Source organism: Xiphophorus couchianus, chromosome 22 (assembly GCF_001444195.1).
Source record: "Xiphophorus couchianus chromosome 22, X_couchianus-1.0, whole genome shotgun sequence".
Classification (NCBI taxonomy): Eukaryota; Metazoa; Chordata; class Actinopteri; order Cyprinodontiformes; family Poeciliidae; genus Xiphophorus; species Xiphophorus couchianus.
The window spans coordinates 14,970,615-14,997,250 of record NC_040249.1 but is presented as its reverse complement, the minus strand read 5'-3'; the positions used below and the strand labels follow the sequence as shown (position 1 = coordinate 14,997,250).

At 37.7% G+C, this 26,636-nt stretch overlaps 1 protein-coding gene across 2 annotated transcripts; it reads right to left on the bottom strand.

The window, feature by feature from the left end:
• Positions 1–52: 52 nt before the first annotated feature.
• On the bottom strand, positions 53–26,636 carry psme4a (proteasome activator subunit 4a). 2 transcript variants are annotated; one of them, XM_028006584.1, is made up of 48 exons: positions 25,985–26,636; positions 24,247–24,387; positions 23,573–23,689; positions 22,774–22,830; positions 21,367–21,411; positions 19,962–20,111; positions 19,270–19,333; positions 19,105–19,179; positions 18,635–18,757; positions 18,456–18,548; positions 16,165–16,430; positions 15,868–16,054; positions 15,656–15,745; positions 15,492–15,556; positions 15,101–15,251; positions 14,212–14,310; positions 14,065–14,134; positions 13,889–13,956; positions 13,578–13,793; positions 13,104–13,261; positions 12,933–13,028; positions 12,706–12,761; positions 12,560–12,616; positions 12,395–12,450; positions 11,863–11,961; positions 11,647–11,709; positions 10,929–11,024; positions 10,668–10,799; positions 10,355–10,564; positions 9,049–9,185; positions 8,423–8,476; positions 8,210–8,339; positions 8,028–8,118; positions 7,774–7,927; positions 7,593–7,662; positions 7,395–7,520; positions 7,158–7,310; positions 6,470–6,574; positions 6,276–6,367; positions 5,150–5,281; positions 4,831–5,039; positions 4,593–4,678; positions 4,359–4,487; positions 3,197–3,352; positions 1,724–1,886; positions 1,499–1,632; positions 1,273–1,413; positions 53–1,097 (listed from the first exon to the last, which is right to left on the bottom strand). In XM_028006584.1, exons 1-47 carry the CDS (start codon positions 26,179–26,181, stop codon positions 1,279–1,281), a joined length of 5,553 nt encoding a protein of 1,850 aa, XP_027862385.1. In that variant the 5' UTR covers positions 26,182–26,636; the 3' UTR covers positions 53–1,097; positions 1,273–1,278. The 2 variants fall into 2 exon arrangements, with proteins under 2 accessions (XP_027862385.1, XP_027862386.1); XM_028006585.1 differs by lacking the exon at positions 22,774–22,830 and having other exon boundaries at positions 25,985–26,181.

Below are 26,636 nucleotides of genomic sequence, written 5' to 3'. Positions count from 1 at the left end.
ATTTAATCTGGGTTTGGCTTGTTGTAGGACATCAAGAAAGTTTCACAAGGGCTCTTTTTGTTACAAACAGTTTATTATTATCCCAGAAAGTCTAAAAAAAAGAAAAATCACTGCAGTTTTGGCACTACACTATTTGTGAGGTACTAAATGTTTTGATGTTTTAACTGGTTTCAAGTCAGAGGACAAAAAAGAAAAACTGACACTAACCAAAGTAACTTGACGTAATTTCAAATTTTCAGAAAATGTCAAATATATCTGAGGGAAGGGGTCCTTTCATGGACAGGCAAATTTGGCTTTTTTCTCTTGCACTGAGACTCATGACACAGTGATCACACAATGGTTGGGTCCTCACAGCAAACACATCACACAGAACAGCAGCGGGCAGATTGCTCTCTCCCTTAAAATGAAAATAGGCAAACATATCAGTCATCTACATACTGTTAAATGAAAACTATGGGGAAAAAAAATTAAAACTCAGCATTTCAAAAGAAAGGTCAATAAATAGACAAGTTTGTGCATATTTTCTATACCATGATATATACACATACATGATGCATATACTCATATATAGATTAAACAATCACACAAACATTGTGTGTTGGAAATTCAAGAGACCACCGGTTCATAGTTAAATCTCTGCGGCTTGTAGCAAACACATCAACGCCAGAACATAGTAAAGACAATGTCCTGCACTGGACATTGTGTTGGCTCAGAGTGGATACTTGGGATATAATCCTGAGAAATGTTGTCTTACAAGCAGATGTCATCAAGCATCCTGTGAACACACGGACACACATGCCTGTGTACATGCAGGATTCACAAGCCAGAAAGGAAAAAAAAAATCTGTACAGTAATGTTACAAACTGCAGGTCATTCCTCCCTGTCACGATTGATCCTTAAATATTAAGTATAGAAGAAATGTAAAGATGCTAGATACATAAATACACGATATTTTTCATCCTTCTGAGAGCTGCGACGCAGTTTTCCATGTGCTGTTGCTTTTCTTCTTCCGGGCTCCACGTGAATGTTTGTGAATCCTTCAGGAACGAGGGACTCCTCTCCAGTGCAGGCTGGTGTTTGTGTAGTCTGGGATCGTACTAAACAGACAGAAGCACAAACAACTGTAAGAAAAGCTTAAGTAGCTGACTACTGTATTGATAATCTAAAGCTGTTTTATTTTGCTCTATGCAGTAATGAAAAGCTTTTTAATTTCCTTGTAAGCACATTGAGCAAATAATATTTAAACAAATCTTCAAAATTAAAGTGCTTCACCAGGTTTTAGGCATAATAACAGGGGGAGACCAGCAGGTCGGTGAGGACCAACAACTGATCATCTGTGAACTGCTGCTTGTGTTGCTGCCAGTTGTCATGATGAGTCCGTCTGAAGTTTGACAGAGTTTTCTTCACAGTCATCTGAAAAATACAAAAAAACAATAGTTCTGGTTATTTTTTGTTGAAGGTCAATGGGGTGACCATCAAAAAAAAAAAAGAGACATACTTCAATGGGTTGGGTGTCATTAAGGTGGGCACTCAGATCCATCAACAGCTGAGGCATCCAGGTGGGAACATCATAAGGACTGGAGAGAATACAAGCGCTCAAACCGAGAACGCCTGCATGGCGGCGCACAAGGTCTGCAAAGACGCACCGAAATGGATTGTACGGTAAGTCCCAGGAATTTCAAGGGAAAAAAAATCCAACCAACTATTCTGATTAATTCTGTACCAGCAGAGGGGATGGTGTCCACAACAAAGCCAAGCTGCCTTTTCCTCTTCTTGGGCAAACGTGTTTTGCAGAGAGCCTCAAAATGCGCCTGCATGGGGGCATCCATGGACAGGAAGTTGCACTGAAGGAAGCCACTCAGAGTGGTGGCAGCCATTTCCCGCACCTAGAATAGGGAGGAAGGATCATGAAGTTTTTATATATTGCTTCGCTGAAAAGTAGCAGCAAATACAATGTTCATGTCTTGGGACCAAATACAAAGAACGCCTTTGTTTCCTAGCATTCACTAATAACATGTAACATTTGTGCCATACAGACGGTTGGAAATATATAATGGGAAAAAAAGTTATTTCAACAATTACATTCAAAAAGTAAAACCTGTATATAGATTAATTTACACTAAATGTTAAATTTCATGCATTTATTTCTGTTAATATTGATGATCATGGGTTAAAGCAAATGGAAATAAAAAAATCTGTTTTTATGGATATTTTAATATTATGCAATGAATATGAACATTAACATAGAAATGTTATGATTTCCTCATCCATGAGGAAGACTGCTGTCATTAAACTGCTGCCATGAGGAAGACTGCTGTCAGAATGACTGTTCAGCTGACAGTGGACAGTCATTGTGAAAGAAGCTCAATAGACAGATTGCTGTACCTAACATAATTAGAAGCTAAGTGGAAGGAGAAAAAGTGTGGTGGAAAAAAAATGCACATCCACAAAGGATAAGTGTTGGTTTTAATGGATTGTGAAGTAAAGCCCATTTAGAAGTTTGGGGGACATATTTAAAAGGAAACAGCCAACATACACAAACTTAACCACTACAGTGTCTTTTTCCATGTTGTTTGCTTGCTTTGATCTACTGTGTTTTGTCAACTCCAAAGACAATGCAGGCGTCTACAGAAAAATGAAGGTACTCCTCTGTCTTTTAGGCTAAGTGAACCGTTGTACATTGTGCAGTAAAAATTCTCAAACAATGCAGAAATAAAAGACCAATGTGTTCTTAATGGTGTTGTTCTGAGGTGACGTTTTTAGGTAAATTTTTGTCAAAAGCATCATAAATAGCTCAGGTCCATAAGTGAGGCGCAGGTTAGTTTATAAGGTCAAATAAAACAGTTAGTTTCACCCCCTGCCCACTCACACGCAGACACACACTTTCTTTGTCTCTGTTCCTTTTCCTCTCCCTCTTGTCCTCCATCAAATTGTGAACAATATCTCCATAGCAACAGATTACTGCAGCCACTGGTTTCCATAGAAACAGAAAGAAGACTGGGGAGGGGGGAGTAAAGAGCCGGGAGCAGAATGCTGAATCACGACAGTAAAGCTGAAAGACACGGCAAGTGTCTGCTAGCATAAACAAACATGCACCGGCCAAAAGCTTTGTGATTGTTCTTATAATCACAGCGCATGTTTGGTGACAGGATGAATGACTTTTATCTTTATAATCGATGACAGTTTTTTTTTTTACCTCAAGCTGCTCATCCTCCAGGAGTTTTATCACCAGGCCCCGAACATCTTTCACTGCTTTCTGGTCATTCATGAATGTGAACAGGTTGTAGAAAACCATGATCTGGAGGTAAGTGAGCACCGTATAGCGGGCGTGCCAAGAGCTGCTACCAGCAATCTGGAACAAAACAACAGACTACATTAATAAGATAATTCAAGCCTTTGTTTCACAAAAGGAACAATGGATGTACTGGACTTCTGCCCAGTTAAGATCAGGTTCTTTGCAATCGAGGAACTAAAAGATGCACTTTATCACCTGCTTGTATTATGCTATTCATTTTTGCAAGAAAGAGCTTGCAAATCCCAAAATGAATCTTCAAACTTACTTTAGTCTCACTTTTTAATTTTGTATGTTTTAAAATGGTTGTAGTTCTTTAAAAAATGAACCTAAAAAAGCCCTAGATTGATTGTTGAGGATGTGTGAAGTGAGAATCTGTTAAGAAATACAAGCGATCGATATATTACCCACAGCAGAAAACTCTCTGGGCATTTTCATTAGACATTAAACCAAATTATTTAGCCCTCAAGGATAGTGTGAGAGAGACCAAGATCAAAGTGGTCTTCTGGTAAATCTAAGCAGTAGGCTTGTTATTAACATCATCTGTGTGTGAAAGGGAAATATGATCAATATTCTTTTTGTGTAAAACATACTTGGAACAGAATATGCAAAGAATATCAGATTAACTTCTTCAAATAAAACAAAAGGTGTGTAAAAAAAAAAAACTTTGGACAAGAAGCACTGCAGGTTTGTTTTGCAGTCCATGTTTCACATAGGAAGCTGGTGATGCACCACCTCCTAACACCATCATATATGTAAATGATTGCCAGCTTCTTGATGATTAACAACTCAACGCTCATATGATGATTTGAAAGTTAATTAAATAGCGCTACGACTCAGCATTTGATAGATTGGAGATGTTTTAAATTAGCAGAAGTCTGATTTGTTCTTGGTCCTCCTTTGACCATTTCTTACTACTCTGGAATTACAATTGATGAAGACTCATCTACAGCATTTATGATATTAAATGTCTAACATTTTAGCAAGGCCTCAGGAAAAAAATCCTGAACAATTCCTTTAAACGTGCAAGATGTGGAGTAACAGCTTTAGCTTCCAGATGACTCGCCTCTTTTAGGACACAGAGAACCAAGGGGATTTGATCTGTGTAGAGGAGACCCTGAGATATCAGAGACAGGCAGGTCTTTGCATCCCTCTTCAGTTCATCATAGCTGTCATCGTTTTCAACTGGAGCAATCTGGGATACAGAACAGAGACCGTTCATTCTGTGGTGCACATATTCATGAGAATAAAAGCTGGATTACGCTAAAAGGTCAAAGGTGTAAATAAGGTTGTATTCTACCTTGAAGAGGAGAGGAAGCAGCTGTAGTTGTTCTGGGACAGCCGTGGTAAAAGAGCGACCAGCGCTTGCAATCAACCACTTGAGTACTGTAGAAATGTAAAATTAAAACTCAGATAATGCCTAACTGCTCTGAATGTTGGAGTTTATCATAATTAAAAACATTTTCTGTTGCTATGAGGTCCTAAACCTTTTGCATCTTTTGGTGAGAGCGAACGGTTTATGTGACGAATAAACTCACCTGTTTTTAGTAACTTTATTGCTTGTGTTCGCTCGTCCTGCTCCTCCACCTCATTCTCCTCAATCACATGGTTCTGGATTTCCTCATCTCCCTCGGTCAGAGGTTTGAGCTTCAACAGGATCCGCTTCGTGAAGTCTGAGATGCGCGGTGAGGAGGTTGGCTGAGTGAAAGGCAAGTTGACATCAATCATGAAGATGTATGTGAGGACGCTGGAAAGACAACAAAGTAGAAATGTAATGAGATTAACATGTGAATATATGAAATATTATTTTTACTATGAGTTGACAGAAGCAAAAACACGAAAAAGAAAATCACCCACCTTCCGATACGTTCCCGTACATTCTTATACACTTGTGTGAGTTTGGGCTCCAGATATTGAAGCAATCTGTGCAAAAGTTCAGGAACACGCCACTCCTGCTGGGCTAGTCCACCCTGCAGCACGTAGAGACGACTGGAGACACAGGAGAACTCTCACAGTTTGTTTGGCTCAGCAACATCAGAGACAGAAACAGCATTACTGCTTGGTAAATGTAATAAAATATTATTTTTCATTTATTCAAGCAGGAAATTTAGTCACAAGCAATTTACTACAGGAAAACAGAAGTGGGAAAACTAGAGTTCAGTTTTAGAGATATTAAACAAAATGAAAACAAAAATGTACATTCCTACAAGACAACATACATTTCAACACAATGATAAACATCCCAGTTAAATATCAAATATCAGAAGTCAAGGAGGAGATTTTATCTTATTATCTTAGATTTTATATTATATGAATATAATTTATGGTTAACGAAGCATCCTTTAAAAGATGCTTCAAAACAAGAAATACAAGATGATGCCTGGGAAGGAATGGGACTTAGAGAAAAGCCCCATGATATGCAGGTTGTGTAAAACTGAACTATTTTAAAAGACGACAAACAAGAACCTGAGGAAGAACAGGTATAAAAAGGATTATACCACAGCAAGCGAAGTCAAAGCACATGACGAAGGTTCATAAAACAAGAAAAAATGTGCAGCTACTTTTTGAAATATTTGCAACTTTTCAACTGTGTTTCTTAAGAAACTCAAAATGAAAATCTTTACAGTAGCCCAATTTGTAAATAAAAGGAGCACAGAGTAGTGTCTCCAAATTGATTCTAGAGAGAAAATTGTGCAACAGAAACATGGACTCTCCACCTCCTGAAATGCATCTTTTCCTGCAGTTTTCCATGTTCATTACTCCAACACCAACTTATTTTTAGCTTTTCCTGTTCCTGAAACTACACACCACTATTCTTTATGTCTACCTGCCATCTGTCTGAGCATTTCAGCTAAACAGCTCCCCTTTAGAGGTATTAAGCCTCTCTAATTATTTTCCATTCACCAGCTCTCTATCGGTGCTGGGAGAGGCTCATGTCACATGACATCCTGCAGCACCGCACAGCTGATGTCTTTGTACTCACCAGGCATCGACAAAAGAGCCCCCCTCTCCATTGACAGGAGATTCCATGAGCATCTCGAACAGCCGATGAAGCTTGCGTGGGTCTCTGCTCTCCTGTCAGAGCCAAAAAAACAGCAGCCAACTTAAGCATCTCAAGTTGAACGAAAGATAAAGCGTTACGGGAGCACGATGATCATTTGAGCAAAAAGGCCTTACGCAGGCTGTGGCGATGCAGGTACCCCAATCTGCATAGGTTTCTATAGTGATGTTTGACAACGCAGTACGAAGCAAAGGACACAACAGCTTCCAAAGGCTCTCAACCTGCCGACAGAACACATTTGCATTGTTAAAGAAATGAAACAAAAACACACCAGAGAGCAAGAGTCACTGACCTTTAAAACCATAAAAGCCATTTTTAGCTTCTTTCTAATGAAACTAAATCTGTCCAAACAAAATAGCTCTTTTTGTTCCTGTTGTAGGAAATTTGTTCAGATTTTTAAATTATAAGTACACCGATTTTATTTTTGCTTTTTGGTTTAGTAAATTAAAACAATGAGATATAAAATGTTTACAAAAATTAGGTAAAAAAACAACAACAAAAATAGACTTGCAAATGTCTGACGAAAAGAAATACTTCATTAAAAAAATTCCTGACACTTTTACTGTGCATAATTGTAGAAATTTTACGCATATAATGCATAAAAAGAAAGGAAAAAAACACCTAAGGCTAGCATTTTTATATTATTTTCATCTGTTATAAAATTGCTCAGTTCTTTAGCATTTTTGACCAAAGTTTTAAGAGTAACAGTGGAGGGTCTAAAGAGACACATGCAGGTTGCAGACCCCTGTTGCAGAGCATCTGTTTCAAGAACAGGAAAACAAACATGGGAAATAATAAATATACCTTTGAAAAGCTCCAGTGTTTGCAGCCTCGTATCAGTCCAGAGATGATCTCAGCAACGCAGCGCTGCTTGCTCTCATGCGAATCTGACACCAGCCGTTCCATATGTGGCTGCAGCACGGGCAGAAAGGCATCTCCAAAGTTTCTGAACAATCCCTGGAAGATCAAGAGACAAAGGAAAAATTAGCGTCCGTGTTTTTGGCTTTGTTTTCCAACCCAGCTGCTTGCTTCGGGTCTCACCTTGAACAAGCAGAACCTGCGAGGGCTGAACTTGTCTTTGCCTTTTCGATCCTCCAGTGAGAGAAACTCAATAAACTGGTTGATAAACACTGGGTCGGTGAAATGGTCAAAGATGATCAGCTCCCGCTGGAGAGAAGAGCATAAACTTTTAGGAAATGACAATAACGTGACCTGTAGATGTTGTTTTAGTGCACAAACCTCAGTCATTTCTTCTCTGCTCAGATTCTGTGTGGGCTGCTCCTCTGCAGGTGCATAGATCAGCATTTTTCTAAAGATCAAATATGATTCAAAATGATTAATATGAATGGTTTGATTGAAAAATAGCCAGGAATTAAAAAAATGACCAGTACAGAAAAAATATTGTCATTAAATCAGGAACCTTGGCCAGCAGTAGTAACCCCAATGCGTCTTTTCCACAAACACACATTGCTCCCACTCTTGCTGTTTACGTGGCAGGTTGCTGCTGTTGTACTGGAGCCACTGGTTGTCTGGACGGTCTCCTGCTGCAATCCTACCAAATTCCACCGTCTCACCTAACAAAAAAATGCTGATTTTTAAATTGACTGAACAAAGTCAAGATTTAAAAACAATTTAAACAATATGCAAAAGAAAACTAGACAAGAATACACTTACAGTACTTGGACATCTCTTTTGGGCTGACTGGGACTTTCTTATGAGGTCTCTTTATTTGTTTCATGATTCCAGCCACGGCTGATATTGCCACCTAATGGAGAATAATAATACATTTCAAACAATGCTTTATAAGATGGCACTACAAATATGGTTTCTACACGCATTCTCAGTGTGTGCCCCACCTTTCGGACATAGAGGGAATCGTGGTTGAGACTTTTCACAAAGAATGTGACAGCAGCAGGAGGAAGCTGGTGGTCGTCTCGCAGCAGCAATGACAGAAAACCGATTGAAATGTGCTCAAACTTCCAGGGCCTACAGCAATAAAGAGCTGAGTGTTATTGGCAGCAATAAGGTAATCTGAAGAAATGTATTCAAAGTAGATTAGAACAACCTACAGGTTTCTGTTGCTGAGACAATCAATCAAATCCCCAATGAGACCTTTGTACTTTCTGCAAAAAAATGACAAAAAAGAGTTAGTTTCCCATCCGTTATGTGAGGAAAATGAATCCTCAACTGTATAAAACAACTTCTTTAGCTGCATAAAAGGAAATAGTATTTTTTTAAACAGAGGCATATTGGCTGTCTAACCTTATATTAACCCAGAGATATTCATAAGACTTCTGGTATTTCCAAATTTCCCTTAGAAAAGTATCAGTCAAACATTCTCTAGGGAATACGCTGCATGTGTGCATTTGGTACTAAATCTGTATTACAGGATATTAAAAACAATTTAAAAATATAAATGCCATAATCATTATTTCTTTGTTTTAAAATATAAGTAAAACCCTCTTCAGCCATAATTGATTTCATGAAGGGTTGTTTCTGCTTCTAGCATAAATAGCTAATAATCACTCCCAACAGGAAGGTTGGAAACAACCACTGTTAAAAAAAATCTGATTAAAGTTAGAATAGACAGGTCAAAGATTTACACAAAAAATGGCTGGTGCAAGTCTGGTTCAGATTATATATCTCAACAAGCTGTGGGTGTTGAGGATTATTGAACTGTTGGAGCAATACTTACTCAACAGCCTCAGAGTTTTTGAGCTTCTGTCGTTTCAGACCCTCCTCTGATTCCTCCTCAGACGGCACAGGTTCATTAGGAAAAGGACTTCCTGTCGTCATTAGCAGTTTTGCCACAGCACAGCACTCCCCTGGGATCTAAACGGACCAAAAAGATCATGTCAGGGATAGTCTGTTTATATCAGCACAGTTCTAACAAACTAAAGAAAGGAGTGATGTGCTGCACAAAGCACAGTCCAAAGCACTCGACCATAGACACCTTTATGTTTCTCAAATGCCCTCCAGACTTTACGATGTTACGGCCTTTGCTCAAACAGGAAGATCTTTTAAGTTTTACAGTTCACTGGGCTGATTGATATCAGAAAAATATAGAATCCCAATAATATGGCTGAAAATTGCAATTTCAATATTTGTATCATTAACCCACATTTTTTCAAACTCTTTTCTTTCTTTACAATTACATAATGTCCTCAGTGAGCTTAGCATTTTACCCACCAAAACTATAGATCAAATGCTTTCGTTAAGGGGAGTTGGAGCTCATCCATCTGGTCAAATGCATTGTCTATATGGAGACTATAAATGCATGACACCTGAGATACACTATGCTACTAAACATTGGATCCAAACAGTAATTAGCATTCCTTGACATCACAATGAAGACTGTGATTCAGTATATTGTGCAGTTCTACCATCCACTTACAGATAAATTCCAGGGATATAAAAAAAATATCATGATGAATGATAAAACTTGCACGTCAACATGTTTCAGATTTCAAAGGTTATCAAATGGTATGTTTCAAAAATGACTGAAAATGTTAATATTTTCAGCATGACTTGCCATTAGCAAATCCAATTCTTTTGAGATGAGTAAATATTTCCAGACAAGCAGAACCAGACTGCACTGTCATCCGAATTCCTTGGTGTGGATTCTGATTGAGTAACAAGTCAAAGTTTTCTATATTCTGCGTCAGTGAGAAGCTTTAAAAAAAATCATCATCAACAAGTTATCGGAAATAAATCATCAACTGTGAGATGCTTTAGAAAAGTTATGTTATTAATATAATTTTTCAAACTTTGAAACATTTGGGCATCAAAAGACTTTGATTAAGCTACATAAATAGCTTAACTAAAGTGAGAGTTGTTTCCAATTCTCATAAACCTCAATGCTAAAATAAATAAATTAAATATTTTAAATTCCAAATAATTTAGAAAACAGAAAGGTCCCACAGAAATCAACGCTGCCTTTCAATTTCCAGCTTCCAGTGTTGTCTCAGACATGCTGGTTTTAATCTAGCGCAGGCACTCACAGAGAAGTCGATGCCGATGGTCTCGTACTGCCGATGAATTTTATCAGCAAGGTCATCAAAAAGTCGCACGATGGAAGGTTTCTCAAGAGACATGGCTGAGCTCAGGCCAGAACGTACAATCCCAGGCCACGTGAGAGCAATGCACTCCCAGTCGTGTAGATTAGCCAGACACACTCCACTATGATTCCCAAGCAGACAATACAAAGCTCCCTGGAACATATAGAGTTATAACATAGATTATTAATATTCTCTAAAAATACCATGGTAAACAATTTGCTTGGGAGCTTCTGTGCTACAGAGAGGATGGCCATACTTTGAACTGCTGCTGAGTGACACGGCTGTTGTCTGGGTTGAGAAACTCGAGGACATGTGGGATCAGATCCCTGCAGCAGAAATTGTAGGTCCCCAGTGCCGTGAACAACACACTTTGAGCTCTGCTGCGAATCTGGAAGGTATTAAAAGTTCTAATTTAGTGTAATAAAATGTGAATTTATTTCCTAAAAAAGACCGCAGTGCAAATTAAATGTAATACTTTGTAAAAGAAGAAAAAAAAAAAGTACCCTGTAAAACTCACCTGGCTGTATGTGCTCGTGGAGAGCCTCAGCAAGTCTTTCATCAGCTCCTGGTGAGTGGTTCTATACTGGCATCCTTCCACTGTCAGTTTCCTTAGCTAAAAGAACAACCATTTAAAGTTATGAATGCAAAAACACATTCATAAGCTGCTGATAACTATTTGAATTTAAAAGTAGTTTAAGTCAAAAAATGCTTAATGGCGCTAGAAAGCGTCACATACAAAATGATAAGTTAATTATTGATTCAAATTGCATTGTGGTATGTGCTTTTGTCGCTGTTTTCACAGTGTCATGAAAAGTCAAAAACCACATAGAAATCTTCTTTTAGTAGGAGACATTTGATTTTTCTGCTTTCAGACAGCAAGGTGAGTCAGAATTCAGACAGGAAGTTCCTGATTGAGCACTAAACGTTTGTGTAAAGTCTCAAGGATGATATTCTGCTTTGATAAAATCCAGACACTTTTCTAAAGCTTTGAATATTCAGATTAAAAACTCCCATTAAATTAAGTTGGAAGAAAACACATGCCGAGTCATTTTGACTACTTTAAATTTATTGTCATGAGTCAGAGACTTTTGCAAATGACCGAGCATTGTGACTATATGTATTGTGTTCTCTAATAAAACAAAATTGAGACTTGGAAAAGTAGCAAAATCTAACAACAACCCAACTAGTCTGACATCATTCTATTTACAGAGGTAACATTTCCCTGTGGAACTTACCTCATGTTGGAGCATGACTCTGTCAATGAGCAGAGCTCTGATGTGCTGCTTTTTGCCATGAAGCTGCAGATACAACAACATGTTAGACTCTTCAAATCACCAGCCAGTGTCCATAACTCTAACTCTAACTACTGCGTCTTTGATGCAACTGTGTTGTTAAGACCTCCTCTAAATTAGAAGTTACATGGAATAAACAAGCAAAACCTAGACACTTACTCTGTTTTCCATAGATTTTTTCACAAGATTGAAGCTTTTCCAGCGCGAGTCAAATTCATGTTTGTGAGAACCTTTGAAGTGTAGAAGATCACTGATTATCTGAAAAGAAAATCAGAAAAGTTCTAAGTTACTACAGCAGCCCTGCGCATAACAAGTTCTTGAAAAATAAATGCAATTTAAGATGGCAAATATGGCTCAGTTTATGTGAAACAAAATACACCAAAGACATTTTTCCATGTGCGGAAAAAATAAACTGTCGTCCAGAAGGAGCAGTAAGAAATTTCTGTGTAAATAAATTAACTTGCAAGGATTCAGCACATTTAGAACAGGGACCAGAGATTGTATTTGGTCATGTAACATGTCACAGAAAGCAGAAAATTCTGTCTGAGTAAGTTACAAAGTCATTATTATCTTTAAGTTTACATAATTACATCCCAATAAGATTTCTTCTTCAGGATGTTCCACTTTTCTTCTCAGTGAGTTTACAAGCTTAAAATCGGCATTACTCAAGTCTACTTTACTTCCTGCCCACCTTGATGATGGAGAAAAGAGACTTTGTGTCATCCTCAGAGTGCTCCAAAATATAATCTGCAAATAGAACAAAAATAAATAGATAAATAAATTCACCATAAATGTCATGACTGAAAAAAAAATACAGCAGTAGCTGTAGTAAAATAGCAGATAGGTGAATACTAACGCAGGAGTTCTTTCATGACGTTACAAATTGCATCTCTGTAGTTCTCTCTGGTCTTATCTACAGATACAGAGAATTGACAGAATAAGAATAAACTCAAATTTCTTTTGGAAAATCTATCCTTTAATTTTTGTGAGATGGTGATTTACCATAATCCATTCCCGTGTAAAGGGTAGTCTCATCCAGATTCACCAGGCTGTGAACTCTGAGGAAAAAATAGAGGATCTTTAACAATCAAATTAATACTGAAAATAACTTTTGTGAGACAGTGCTGCATTTTTTTCTACAGATTAGGGGAAAAAAAAAAGTTTTTTCCTTTAGAGTAAAGTTTATTAGAAATAAATGTATAGTAATGTATTGTAAAGTGATCGCTCACAGGTCAGGGATTGGCTCTCCTTTCAGTGGAGCCATCAGACTTCCTGCTCCCAGGAGACAGTGCTGAATAATCGTGAGGCTTTGCAGCACGTCGTCTCTGGAAAACAGGAGACCATCAACACTTCTGATGACAAAAATAAAAACTAGCGAGACCACACTGAGCTTTTCTCACCTGCTCATTTCCTGTTCTCCTTTTGAAAATCTCTGCAGGCGCTGGAGTTCAGGCTGGAGAAGCAGGTCCAGCAGATAGAAAGCCAACGAGATTTCTTCAACACTCGGGACGTGCCACCGGATATCCAAGTTCCACAAATCTCCAGGCCGACCCCAGTCCTACAAGGAAACAAAACAGATAAAAATGAAACACAAAAAGGATGACATCTAATATGTCAATTAAAAAAAAAAGGAATTTAAGAGAATTAAAGGGTAAAATGGCAAGGTTTTTTGTTTTTCAAACAAAAAGTACAATTTCAATGCATCTATTCCTTTCTGAATTACTACTTATAATCAAACTCTACCATCAGAAAATGGAATAATTGTTAGAAGAAACACATTTTGTAGCTGAAAGAACTTCTTTATATTTCAGCTGAAACAAATCTGATAACGCTAATGACATTTAGAGTTAACATTTAGCACTACACAAAGATACCTTGATGGGGAGGTAGTCACAGACTGGCTGGTGGAAGCCTCCAGGTACGCTACAGTACTCTGTGGGATATATGAGGGCAGTGGAGCGCAGAACGTGGTGCAGCAGGTTGCAGGCTAGTATGTAACCCTGTTTACACTTGAGGTGAAGGGTCAACTGCAAAATCTGGACCAGGTCAGAGCGATAGGGGATGAGCTTGTCACCGTCCACGCGAGTTACCTGAAGTTCGTTTGGAAAAAAATAGCAGAAAAATCATTGTTGCAGCAGAGGATTTTAAATAATGAGGAAATATGAGATTTAGTGAGTTAATTTACCTCAGACAGCAGCTGCAGATTCCATAGAAACTCTTTATCAAGCTCTTCCTCATTTAGCACTTCCTCATCTGTTTATAAAAATAAGTTAATCGGGTAAACAACAAGGAACTAACAAGGAAATAATGAGTAGTGTATCTGCAAACTCTTTACGCCTTCTGTGTGTTTTATGGACTTACTGACAGCAATCTGGTTTATGGCATTGCAGCAGTGTGGAACAAACACTTTGAGCGACTCTGCAGGGTGACACTGAAAAGTACAGAAGTTTTTGATGAGGTTTAAGCAGAAGAGGGATGACATGGAGGGAATGAATTAGTAAGACTTACCTTGGCAGCAGCTCGACACATGTCAGCCACCATTCTTCCAGCTACGCGCGTCTCAAAGATGTTGGTGGTGGCAAAATTAAAAACCTTTTCCAAAGCCACCTGGAAATGAAAAGATATGACAAATATATCCTAAAGTCATAATTAAAATAAGCACAAATTAGTTCATTAAAAAACACACACACACATATACATATATATATATATATATATATATATATATAAATATATATATATATATATATATATAAAGAGAAAGAGAGACAGAGCGAGAGAGAGAATTTGGCCAGTTTTGTTAAAATGACATCAGATAAAAGACTATCTTTTATTCTTTCATTGTTTCTTGTTACTACAGTTGAGTTGAAGCATTTTGAAGCACATATTAAGTTGTACACTACATTTCCAAGATCTGTAAAAGCACAAGTACATTAAAGCTGAGCACACAATTTAATATCTTAGTATTATTAGACATGTGTGATTTATTTATTATCTTAAAAATGGAAAGATAGATACCGAAGACAGTTCTGAAAAGCTCTTTCTGCAAGCTTTAGATTAAAAATATAACAATGGCAACATGAAGCGTTGAGATTTAAAATAAATAAATACAAAAACTTAAAAAATAGACTCTGTTAGAATAGCATGTAATTTTGTCATGCAACATTACATATTTGTATAAAATATAAAACAAAACGAAGGTCAAATAACACTTGGGAAGGGAGCCTACATGAGAAAAATTACACCTGGAGGCTGAGTTTTAATCAATACATGTTTACAAAGATAAAATGTTAAAATATGTAAACTTTCCAAAACGCTACTGAAATACTTATGGGCCAAGTCATTTGGAGGCACATGGCAGTGGACTCTGCCTCAAACCAGAATTCAGAAAACTTACCTTGAAAATGTCCAAGGAGCACTGCGTGAGGATGGTGCTAAAGGTTGAGGACAGTCCAAGCTCTACTAGACTCTCCAAATGAGTCATTTTCTCAGTTTCTGTTTCCTCTCGGGTTTGTTCCAGAGTGCTGCTGTCTATCAGTGCAAAGCATCTGTATGAAAAGAAAAACAAACTGAGCAAACTGATTTGCATGTTTTACCTGTTCATGACAAAGCAGATATGTACAAATTGCCTCTGAAATCTGCAGTAAATGCAACATCCAACTACTCTCTTGTTGTCTAGAGATGAGAAAGGCATAGGCTTCATAAATGATCTTATAGTCATCCTTTATGAAACAAATGCTGATGTATTTGGTTCTAACATGCAGACTATTTGTTTTAAGATGCCTTACCTGTCCATGAACTGAAGCACAAAGTCCTCAAACTCAGCAGAGGCAGAGCACATCTCCCTTTCCACCTAATAGGTCACACAAACCATGTCATGAACGTTTTTGCAACCATCTGAGAGCATCACTGATTTACTTATGAGAACTGGTGCAAAGTTGTGATAATTTACCTCAGTCAAATCAGTTCTTTCATGTAGGGCAGACGAACAATCCACCAAAGGCACAAGAGTCACAAATGTAGCAATGAACTGGAATGTGATCTGAAGGAAAATGGTAGACGTTTTGATCAGTTGTCTGCAGTTTACCACCAAGCTCCCAAAAAAGAAAACTAGAAAAGTAAAGCAAGAAAGCAGAAAGAAGATAAATGAGCCATGGAGCGCACCATGCACTTGCTGAAGTCATTGGGGTCCACACCCGGTAGAGCTCTCATGAGCAGGGGCAGCATGTGAGTGGGTCCCTCAGGAAAGCGTTGCCCACCTGATACTAGGCTACGTGCTACACCAATCATGCAGCTCAGAGTGGCTGTCAGCTGGTGGGGCTCAGTCAAAGTCTCCAGAGCAGGATATGTTCTACAGAGAAAAGTAAAAAAAAATCAATCAGCCATTTGTTTATATTTTAATCTGTGGCTCATTTTACAGCAGGACACACAGGACAATTCAAATGCACGGCACAAACTCACTTCTCAAGCACAGGCGGGATGACTAACTCAGGGCGCATCAGAGCTAGGTTCTGCAGGGCCTGGGCTGCGTCCAGACTGCCTGTCTTGCTGAACATGGCCAGCAGAACTGGCTGCATCATGCTCTGCACAAACTCTGTAATATCCTCCTCGGTGAGCTTGTGAGTGTCTGGGATCGGGGTCAGCCACGAGGGCTTTCTGTAGCGCTCCCGGTGAAGCCTCCGAACCACGCTGGCCGGGAGACGCTGCAGCAGCTTCATGAGCTTCATCTGGACGCGAGAACAAAAAGGACAGAAAGACAAATACATGACAAAGGGGAGACAGAGGCAGACAACAGGCCTTTGTTTGCACATGAAAAGGTGTAGGGTGTCGAATGGAGTATCTAGAGACACAGATGACATAATGGACATACAGACAAAAACAAATATACTGTGAACAGTTTTATCTTGTTCCTCATGTCTTCTTGTGCAAACTAAAATGGCACCATTTTAGTAAAAAAAAAAAGCTGAGTTTCAAAAAGGACTTCCAATTTAGTCCATATCCACAAACATCAGAAATTGAGCCTGTATGTTTCTCTTGCTTAGTTTTAGCACTTTGTTTACATGTAACATCAAAAGCTAGAGTTAAGTAGCGGAAAATTTCACACACCAAAGCAACAGCCTCAAATAGACAGAACTCATCGCCTTGGCAAAGAATAAAGGTTTGTGTACAAAAGCACATTGCCGTCTGTGCAGCTTCATATCTAGTGCAAGGCATCCTCAAAACAGAAAGGCATGTGGCCGCGCTGCCAGTGACCTTTAATAACTCTGCTGCTGTCTCTCCCACGTGTCCTGCTCTTATTTATGAGCAATGTAAACCTAGACAGTAAACAGGCCCTAGATGCCTTCCATGAGTACAATGTGCCCCATCATTATTCCATGATGCAGGAAGTTAAAACAAATTTCAGGAATAATTTACTTAAAGAGCAAAAAGACAAACATGTCACTCCTTTGGTTTGTAAATTACTGGTTAGTTAGTTACTGGCATTCTCAAAAAACAGTGATTCCCAAAATTATATCCAGTAACTTGGGATTTTATGTGATTGATGACTGTTAAGTGGAAAGAAATAGATACGAGTTTTAAAAATGATTAAATAAATGAAAATGGGAAAAATGTGGAATGCATTTGAATGCAGACCATTTAAATATGATAGCCCTAGATATAATTTATAATTCTCAGAATAAATCCAGCAGTTCAGTGAAAGACCAAAGAGCACAGCAGACATGTCAGGTACTGAGTTTTAAACAATAACCCAAGCTTTAACAATGGGACTGAGCACTTACTCACTTAACACTGTTGAATCCATCATCTAAAAATGGAGACAGTATTGTGCAGACGCAAACCTACCCAGACATGGAAGTCAAAGTAATTCAACAAACTGGGCAAGAAAGCCATTAATCACAGAAGCAGCCAAAAGGCCCAATGTAACTGAGGAGGAGCTGTTGGTAGAACAACTTTTACTTGTTTAATCAATAAATCCTGTTTGTGTGGAAGAGTAGCAAGAGTCAAGTAATCGCTGTCCTGTGTCACAAGCAATGTAGGGCAGCGGTCCCCAACCTTTTTGGTCGCGCGGACCGGTCAGCCCTTCACAATTTTGCTGCGGACCAGGGGTGGGGGGGTGGGTGTTGTTCGCGCGCGTCGTAAGTATCGAGTCCGATGCTGTTGGGGGGGGTCGTCGCAGTACTCTGATGTTGTTTTGTTACTCATTCTGCTGCAAGTTAGCTCATTTTTGACGTGCAAGACGTAACCGATAAAATCCGGTTTAGGATTTTCAAAATAAAAGATCCGGAAGTAGTTTATTATTTCTTGCGCGGCCTGGTACCAAATGGTCCGCGGACCGGTACCCGGTGGTTGGGGACCACAGCAAACATGTTGTCAAATTCAACTTTTTTGACTTGAATACAAAACACTATTGGGGGGTGTAATATGGAAGCAGCATCATGATATGTGGGAATGGCTCAGTCAAAGTCCAGAGCTAGATCAAATTGTAAAATTAGAGCAACATCCAATCAGATTGAACTTGAGGAGTTTTTGGAAAAGGTAAAAATTAGTGGCACAGAAATGCATTCATGCACTTTGGAGTGTTGATCAATCACATCAAATCCCAATAAAATACTTTGATGTCTTTTGTTGTAAAATAACAAAATACTGTGAAAGTTCAATTATAGTTTTTGCGAGGCACAAATTACGGCTGTTTTTGTTCTTGAGACGTTTTTAGTTTTATAGCCTTTGACAAGAAATACACTGTGACTCACCAACCAGCGGCCATGGTTTGATGGGTGGAAGAAGGAGGTGATGCTGTTGAAAAGGCCACTGAGCTGTGCTTGAGTCTGTTTGCTGGGTCCTCCCTGAAATTGCCACAGCAAAGGTCAATTAAAGACGGTGTGGAATAAAAACAGGAAGATTGGCATAATGTATTGGCTTGTGATCTAACCAGGAGGGATGAAACCCAAAGCACCACATGGCTGATATCGTAGGCATTTGTGACATATCGCGGAACCATCATCTGACTGGTCCCAACAGGAAGATTTAAGCTCCTCAAAATTCTTGTGAAAATCTGGAACAGTTGGGTGGAAACAACTTTAATCTTCTCGGTACATTGTGAAACCGATCAAAAACACATGATATAACTGAACTCAATAGCTCAGGGATATTAATGTTCATCTGTTGCACAAACTGGTGTCACTAAGAGGAAACAAACATGATGCAAGTCACTCTCTATCTCAGTCAAGGAGTAAATTCAAGAGGGAAACTTGATAGTTTGTTTCTGGGACACACAGCAAATGCAACGGCATGCAAATCACATAAACAGATGTGAGCATGCAACAGATTTACCAAAACAAGACCTCGGTACACTAACGGGTAAATAAAGAAAGTGATTCAGAAAAAAAAAGTGTAGCAAACCTTGGGAATGTAGGGGTCCCAGTCAATGTAGCCGATGTTGTCATTGGCTAAGCGGGCAAACAGATTGACCAGGTGCTGTAAATGTGCAGATGACTGTGTTACAAAAACAACTTAGAAGCTTCCTGCTGCACATCTGGAGCATTTTAAAACTGTGAATCTACTCACAACTTCCCAGCTTGGGAGATTTTGCACCGACACCCATAAGTTAATCAGCTCATCGAACCACAACCTGTGAAGATAAGCAAATGTTAGCATGAGATAATTGAATGCTTATGAATACAAAGTGCACACTTTATAGAATAAAACACTTTAAAGCATATTTATGACTTACTAGGACCTTTAATACATGAGGGTTACTATCTGAGATGCTTCCCAGGTATTACTAAGATTAAATTAATTGTAAATAAATCATGCAACTTCAAAACTATCATGCAGTAATACAAAATTTTTTGAATGTGAAAAAAGATTTGGTCATGCTAAAAGATTTATTTAATTTTAATCTGTTCGTTTATGAAAACAGCAAACTGGGCCTTGGATTTTTTTATGGCTCTCATCTCAATGGCTTAAAATTGGATACCGCATTTTCACACAAACACTTATTCCATTATCCTTGCCAGGCAGAAGCAGCTATCATGACGTCTGAATCAGCAGCCTTTGTAAATGGCTGACATAACTGACCAAGAACAGCAAGCACGTCACTCTACGTATTCATTCACTCACTTTTTTTTTTAATTTTTATTTATCCGATTCAAAATATATTAACAGTCTTTTTTAACCATCAAGGTAAACAGAATTCAGACACAAACAATATTTTCATTATCTCATTTATAAGTAGGAGAGGGTGAGATGTTTCTTACTTAAACCCCTTATGATGCAGCGTAGGAGGTAGAGTTGTGGGTAAGAAAAGCTCAAAGTAGCTGATTGCTCTCTGCATGGTGACATCAAAGGGACAAAGGAGAGGCCTCCACTCATCCAGCATCTCCTGGGTAGCACTCTCTGAGAAGTACCTGAAGAAGTAAAGGAAATCAAAATCAGAATTATTTTTGTTACAATATTTCAATTAAAAATAGGCAGGGAAAAGAAGGCGTGATTCAAAGTGATATGAATGAGGTATTGAGGAAAGATTGTGCTCTTTTAAACAAGAATACAAAGAGATGCTAAATATTAAACAGAAAGAAGGCATGTGTTAGGAATCAACTGGCCCCCATAGCCAGCAGAAAGTAGCATGAAAAAAAAGCACTTTCAATATTTTGCTACACTTCCACCAAAACAGTTTTGAGACTGTTATCTCAAAGATCCACACAACATGATTCAGAATGATAGATTTCATATTTATTCAAACTGATAGTTTAATATTTCTGATAAAGTACCTCTAGCAGCAAAATCTCTGACAAATCCTCCTCCCTAGAGGTTTAGAGGAATGTTGTTTCATTTCTTTCTTGACTTCTACTTTAACGTGCAGACAGCTGACACCTTACAAGTGTGTTCCACTCAAAATCATGTTCAATCAAGTGAAATCGCCACAATTCAATTTATAGGAATCATATGCAACTGACCTCAACTACCATGAATACTTACGTGAATATTAGATTTAAGTATTTAGATTATTTTTTATTACAACAATGTTTAAGCAGTTTCTTCACTTGGTCTTTCCTAACATAAAAGTGTGAATACTTTCTGGTGGCACTGAATCACCAACAAGGCCATAGTGTTGCAGGTTTCCTGTATGTTTCTGGTCACATTATATCTACATGAAAAATGAAGCACATGTGGTTGAACAATACTGCAGTTTCTAGCATTTCAGTATGGGACTATAGGGTATTCCATGGTAACATTTTTTAACATTACCAAGTGTTTAAAATCAGTAATCTTCTTCACTTAACATTAAATTTAGGCTCTTTCCCCGACTAACTACTGATCCCAAGAGTCTGACCAGCACACAACAGAAAGACTCCCTCTTCTCGCAGTTACAGGAACTCTAACTGAAGACAGAATTAGGTGAGGTAATAGGCTTATCTTCCTCCGGTAATGCAAACTAAGGTACGAGTCCCACAGCTTGCCTAAGATACCTGCATGGACACAGCTCTGGACTTGCTGTTGACAACACAAGAAACAAAGTTTGAGACTAAATCCATAAGACACCATTTAGCAACATAACAATTTGTTGAAATTACCTCATCAGCCTTTAAATTCACCCCTCAACCAACCCATAAAGAAACCTGAAATGGCATAAGATGATAAAGATATTTAAAATGGACTTACGGTCTGCAGTTTTTCACCAGTGTTTTTAACACGCTTTCCACTGAGCTAAAATGAAAGAAAACAAAACAGATGTTACTAACTTCTCACTGTAGCACTGCTGTTAGTAAAGCTTCTTTCACCACACAAATGTAGTTTAAATTTTATTACATGCACAACCCCCCCCCCCCCATAAATTAAATCACATCTAATCAAGATTTTGAAGTAATTAAGCGTAATTAATCCAATTAAAGACATACACAAGATGATGTTCAACCATCACACAACTGTGATGTCATTTTATAGCCTACTGCTAACAAGGCATGTGTTTCATAGGGTGACTTGAATATGAATGTGTGTGTGCAGTAGTATTAAAATGTCTACATTAAAGAACAGAAATAATGCAAATTCAACATTTGGATCTACTCAACCACTTAAGTACGGATTCTGAACTAAACAATATGACAAGTGTTGGATTCAAATTACCTCACTTTCTGACATATACTGTGTCTCAAGGTCATTCGAGTGACATAGATAATAACCTTGGCTACTAAGCAAATCCAGAACATGTTTAGTAAAGCAGGAATAGCAAAATTCACTGCAAGCTAGCAGAGCATATGTGACCTGACAGAACACACACAATCATTATGTGTTCAAATGGCAAGGTTATGTTATCTGTAGATACACCAATCAATAGCCCAGAGATGGGAATCAGTCAATGTTCCTATGAGTGACTGAAATTAGGTATAAAATAATAAAAAACAATTATTTTACTATTAACTCTACTGTTCATTGTTATCCAAATTAAGGTAATCTGCCATCTATAAACATGTCAATGCACTTGATGTACTATTATGCACTTTAAATTTAGCACAAAAATGCTTCAGATTTGGAATAAGCGTTAATACTTTCATGGACATAATTTTGTAATTCTCATTTTCTGGATTCAAAACTATTTCCTGCTGCACATTTCTTGTCTTATGAGCTTAATGTTTTAAGACATATAAAGCAAACCAGAAAAAATATCAAAATTGAAATTAGCAGGTCTGACTGGCGTGTCTTTACTCATCATTAAAGTCCCATAATGTGCCATAAACATTAGTTTCTGCATAGTATTCCATATTTTGTTGCATTACATCATTGTAGCCTTTTTAAAACCTAAAAAGACTTTAGAGGAAATCCTAGAAAAAAGTCCCTAAAATTCTCTAAAATGCTGCTCAAGAGGACAGATAAAAATAAAACATGTTAGCTGCAGTGCGACAGTCTCCGATATGAGTGAAATGTTAACATTGATGAATGTTTTTTTTCTTAATAATAAACAGCAAATATGGTGCCTTGGGTTTTATTTTTGCATGCAGCATCTACATAGCAACATCCAGCCATTTGTAAAGTAAAATTTCAAAATAACACACAAAGAAGTATTGTTCTTACCACCTCTGAACCAGTTTTAACATTACGTGTTTAGCAGAAGAACGAGGGGATGGAGAACTGGATGTAAAAGAAGACAAAAGCATAAAGAACAATTGGAGCACATGACAGGGAGCCAATTGCTCAAAATAGAGTGATGAGAGTAATCTGAGTTTTTTTTGTAGATTAGTGTGATTTAGTTTTTTTGGAAGGTGTAAACAAGCAATCAGCTAAAGCAGTTTGCTTTTTCAGTAGTTTGTCATAATCATACAATGTTCCCATAGCACCATAAAAGAGCACCTCGCACTGCTTGCCATGGAGCACATCTAAAGAATATTTCATAAGATTATTCAAAACTCATACTTCTCAAAAAACAATGTGAAATCCAAGCTAGGAAGGAATCTCAGGGAAAACATAATCCAGTTGCTGCCATTCATTTGACCCAATTAAGGAAAACAATTGCTCTTTATTCAAACGGTCAAATAATGAATTTGGGTATGAAAAGATTTGCTTATGAAAGTTCTAATCTTAAAATATAAGCATATTTACCAAAGCATTAAGTATCTAAAAAAAATTACAGCTCAATTTAAAAAATAAATTATAGAACTGTAAGAAGTTGCTAAGAAAACAAGATTACAGTGAGATTTTAATGAGATTGGTTACCTAATGCAGAATCAAAGTCTAAAAATAAAAACGGTACCATTTAATTTTTAGATTAAATGGTACCGTTTGACAGATGGCAATACATCTTTAAAATCCAATCTTACCCATTTCTTAAAGAACTTTTTTATGACAACTAACTAATCACTGAACTGATGCATACTTAGGGAACCAGTTAAGACCCAGATGTTCTGTCTTTGAGAACAGAATCCGGTCGTGCAGCTCATACAGCGGTCTCCACGGCAGCTCAAGGTCCTCTCTCGACAGCAGCTCTTTTTTTCTGTCAGATCAATGAAACATTGATAAGAATATCAGTGCAGGTGATGCATCCAATGGTTCAAAATTTGGACATAGATTTCTGCATGCATCATCTTTGTTGTGCTGACAGTTATTAGGATATTGTGATTACATTGTAATTATTATGAAAACTATAGAAGAAAATATATTCAAAATTGCATTCACTATAAAATCAAAAGAAGAGAAGAACATGCACATTTGTCTAAAAACAGATAGCACCAATTTAGTGCTGGGAAATAAACCAATTTGTATAACGCATTGAAAATGAAAAAGTCAACAATAATTGTAAAGGTAGGTCTTAAAATTCATTAAGACAGACAGCATATATGACCTAACATGAACTATGCAAGGCCATAATTTTGATACCTTCCTCAAATGGAGAAGAGATTGCAAATAGTACAATAAACGTAACTTGCATTATTTTGACTTAATAAAACATATTTGCACTTTTAAACAGTTAATGTTCTATAAACATATTGCTAGTTGAGAAGATTTCATTGTGATTTTGTCCAGATCTCCTGGCTCTGCGCCAATTCTTACTTGAGAAGGTTTATAAGTAGGCGAGCAAGGCCTTGCATCATGCTGATCTCCAGCTTGGGGATCGTCACTAGCTCATACAGCAACTTGATGAACAGCACATGGTCTTCTTTGCTGAATTTCCGTCCATAAAGTCTCATGTACCTTTAGATGAAGGACAAATTAGAAATAATTACTTTAACGTTTAACAGATTGTTAGATGACTCAAGAGTGACATTGAAATTAAAATTGTGTGCATATTTTAAAAATGCAGTCAAAAAAAAGAGAGATTTTAATAACTAACAAATGACTATTCTACTATTTAAAATAATCAACTAAACAGGAAACCAAATGAGAGCTCAGTAAAAATAATAATAATCAAACTGAAGTAAAACTCTGGTTCTTGTGAGCTGCAGTATAAAAACTGCTAAAGTTCTTTTAATAAGATACCAGAGTGATCAGGGATATTTCCACCTGTGTACCGCATAGAGTAACACAGCACTGCCCTTCCCTAACCTGTTGCTGCACACTGCTGGTCAGCTGGCTATAGAAGGGCTATTATACTTTTCCCTCGCTTACAAGAAAGAAAAAATCTGTCAGTTTGTAAATATTCCCCATCAAAGTAACCCCAAAGAGTGGAAAATAGAAGACTGTCACACATTACTCCTCTAAAGGCAAACAGCTTTACCTTTGGAGGTAAACAGCCAACTAAAGGCAGGTGACAAGAACTGACAAGCATGCCAACAACAGCAGTGAAATAATGTTGTTATTCCCAACTGTCCCTAATAATGCGTGTGTCACTTTCTAGAGATTATAACAACAAATAAAAGTGTAATACATTCGACAGTAAGCACGTAAAAGCAATGGAAAACAATGCTTACCAAAAAAAATTTTGTTTAAGCCTATTTAAACATTTGAATAATAATAATAAATAAATAATAATAATAAATAAATAAATGTAAAATATAAAAGTTTCAGTCTAGTTTAGTTGAAACACCAATGCACTGAAAAGCTTTGGTATATTCAAGTCAAGGTATTGTGCAATGAAAATCTATACTGGCTGTTTACATGTTATACTTTCTGATAAAGTTTGGATTCTTTGCCTAAAAGATGGAAATGCAAAAGTTAGAAACGTATAAATATTTAGCAAATATTTGCTTAGATGAAACTTGACTAGTAAACTATTAACATATAATAAAAGGAAAAGCGAGTTTTAGAGTCAAAAGATGCTGTCTTCCCACCATGATGACGCTGCAAATTGAAAACCTTGTTTATTTTGGATGGAACCATGTGGGGAAGTTTCAAATGAAGCCTACAAGTCAACATTCAATTGGGTGAGGGGTCATGCTTATGGGTGATTCAAAAAGTAATGAGCAGAAGAATAAATGATCTAAAAGCACAGCGAAAGCTACAGTGACCTAGTCCCTCTAGACTGGGTCATGTAGTGTGTGTAACAGTCCCAACCCTGATTATGAAACCGGTAAGTATCCTAATCAGACGCATAGAACAAATTTTCTTTATTTTGAATTCACCGCTGTGGGACATTTTAGATGTCATAAAAGAACGCCATGCTACAAAGCGACTACTTCTAAAGTTGTATTGCAAAATAAACTATTTGAAGTCGATCAAAGATCAGAATTAGTATAAACGTTACACATACCAATCAACCACATGCATGCTGCACACTATATATTGGTTAGTTATAAGAAGGAAACATAGTTAAGTCAAAAAAACATGACTGTGATATTTGTGCGGTACTTACGTTGAAAGTTTTCTTGTCCAAAATAACACACCGGGCCATATTTCTCTTAGCTGTACAGCTCGGCCCAAGTTCCCCTTTATTCTGCTCAAAATCTCACTGGATTCATCATCTAGCCTGTCCGCGTACGGTAAAAGTTTGTTGTATACGATGTCTTTTTGAGGAACAAAACCTAATGTGTCTGACTGTGCCTTCTTCATTTTACAACTTCCAGCCGGCTAGCTTCGTTATGCTAGCAATTTCTCTTCCCTTCGGTCAAGTTTTCGGAGCACGTTGGTTTGCTACCCGGTTAAAATAAAGTCTATCGGCTCCCCAGTAGCTACTTTACCGGCTGAAAAGTGAGGTTGTTGTGGCCCGCACAGTACCAAGTTAGGAGATTCACAAGTTAATGACACGCTAGCTTGTCATGTATCTTAAGTTAAACCAGCTCCCTTGAAAAACACAACACTACCGGCGTCATTTTAAAAAAGACATAAATGTTACTGAAAACACAACGTTAAGAAAAATAAAACGCCCCGTCACCGGGTTTCCTCCCGTTCAAGGAACGTAATACCAAAACCCTGTTACCAAGCTAACGGTCTAGCTAAAGTTAGCTCTGTACTACAAAAGCACTGTCATATCCCAAGGTCTGTCAACGTCAACTGATTCATCCAAC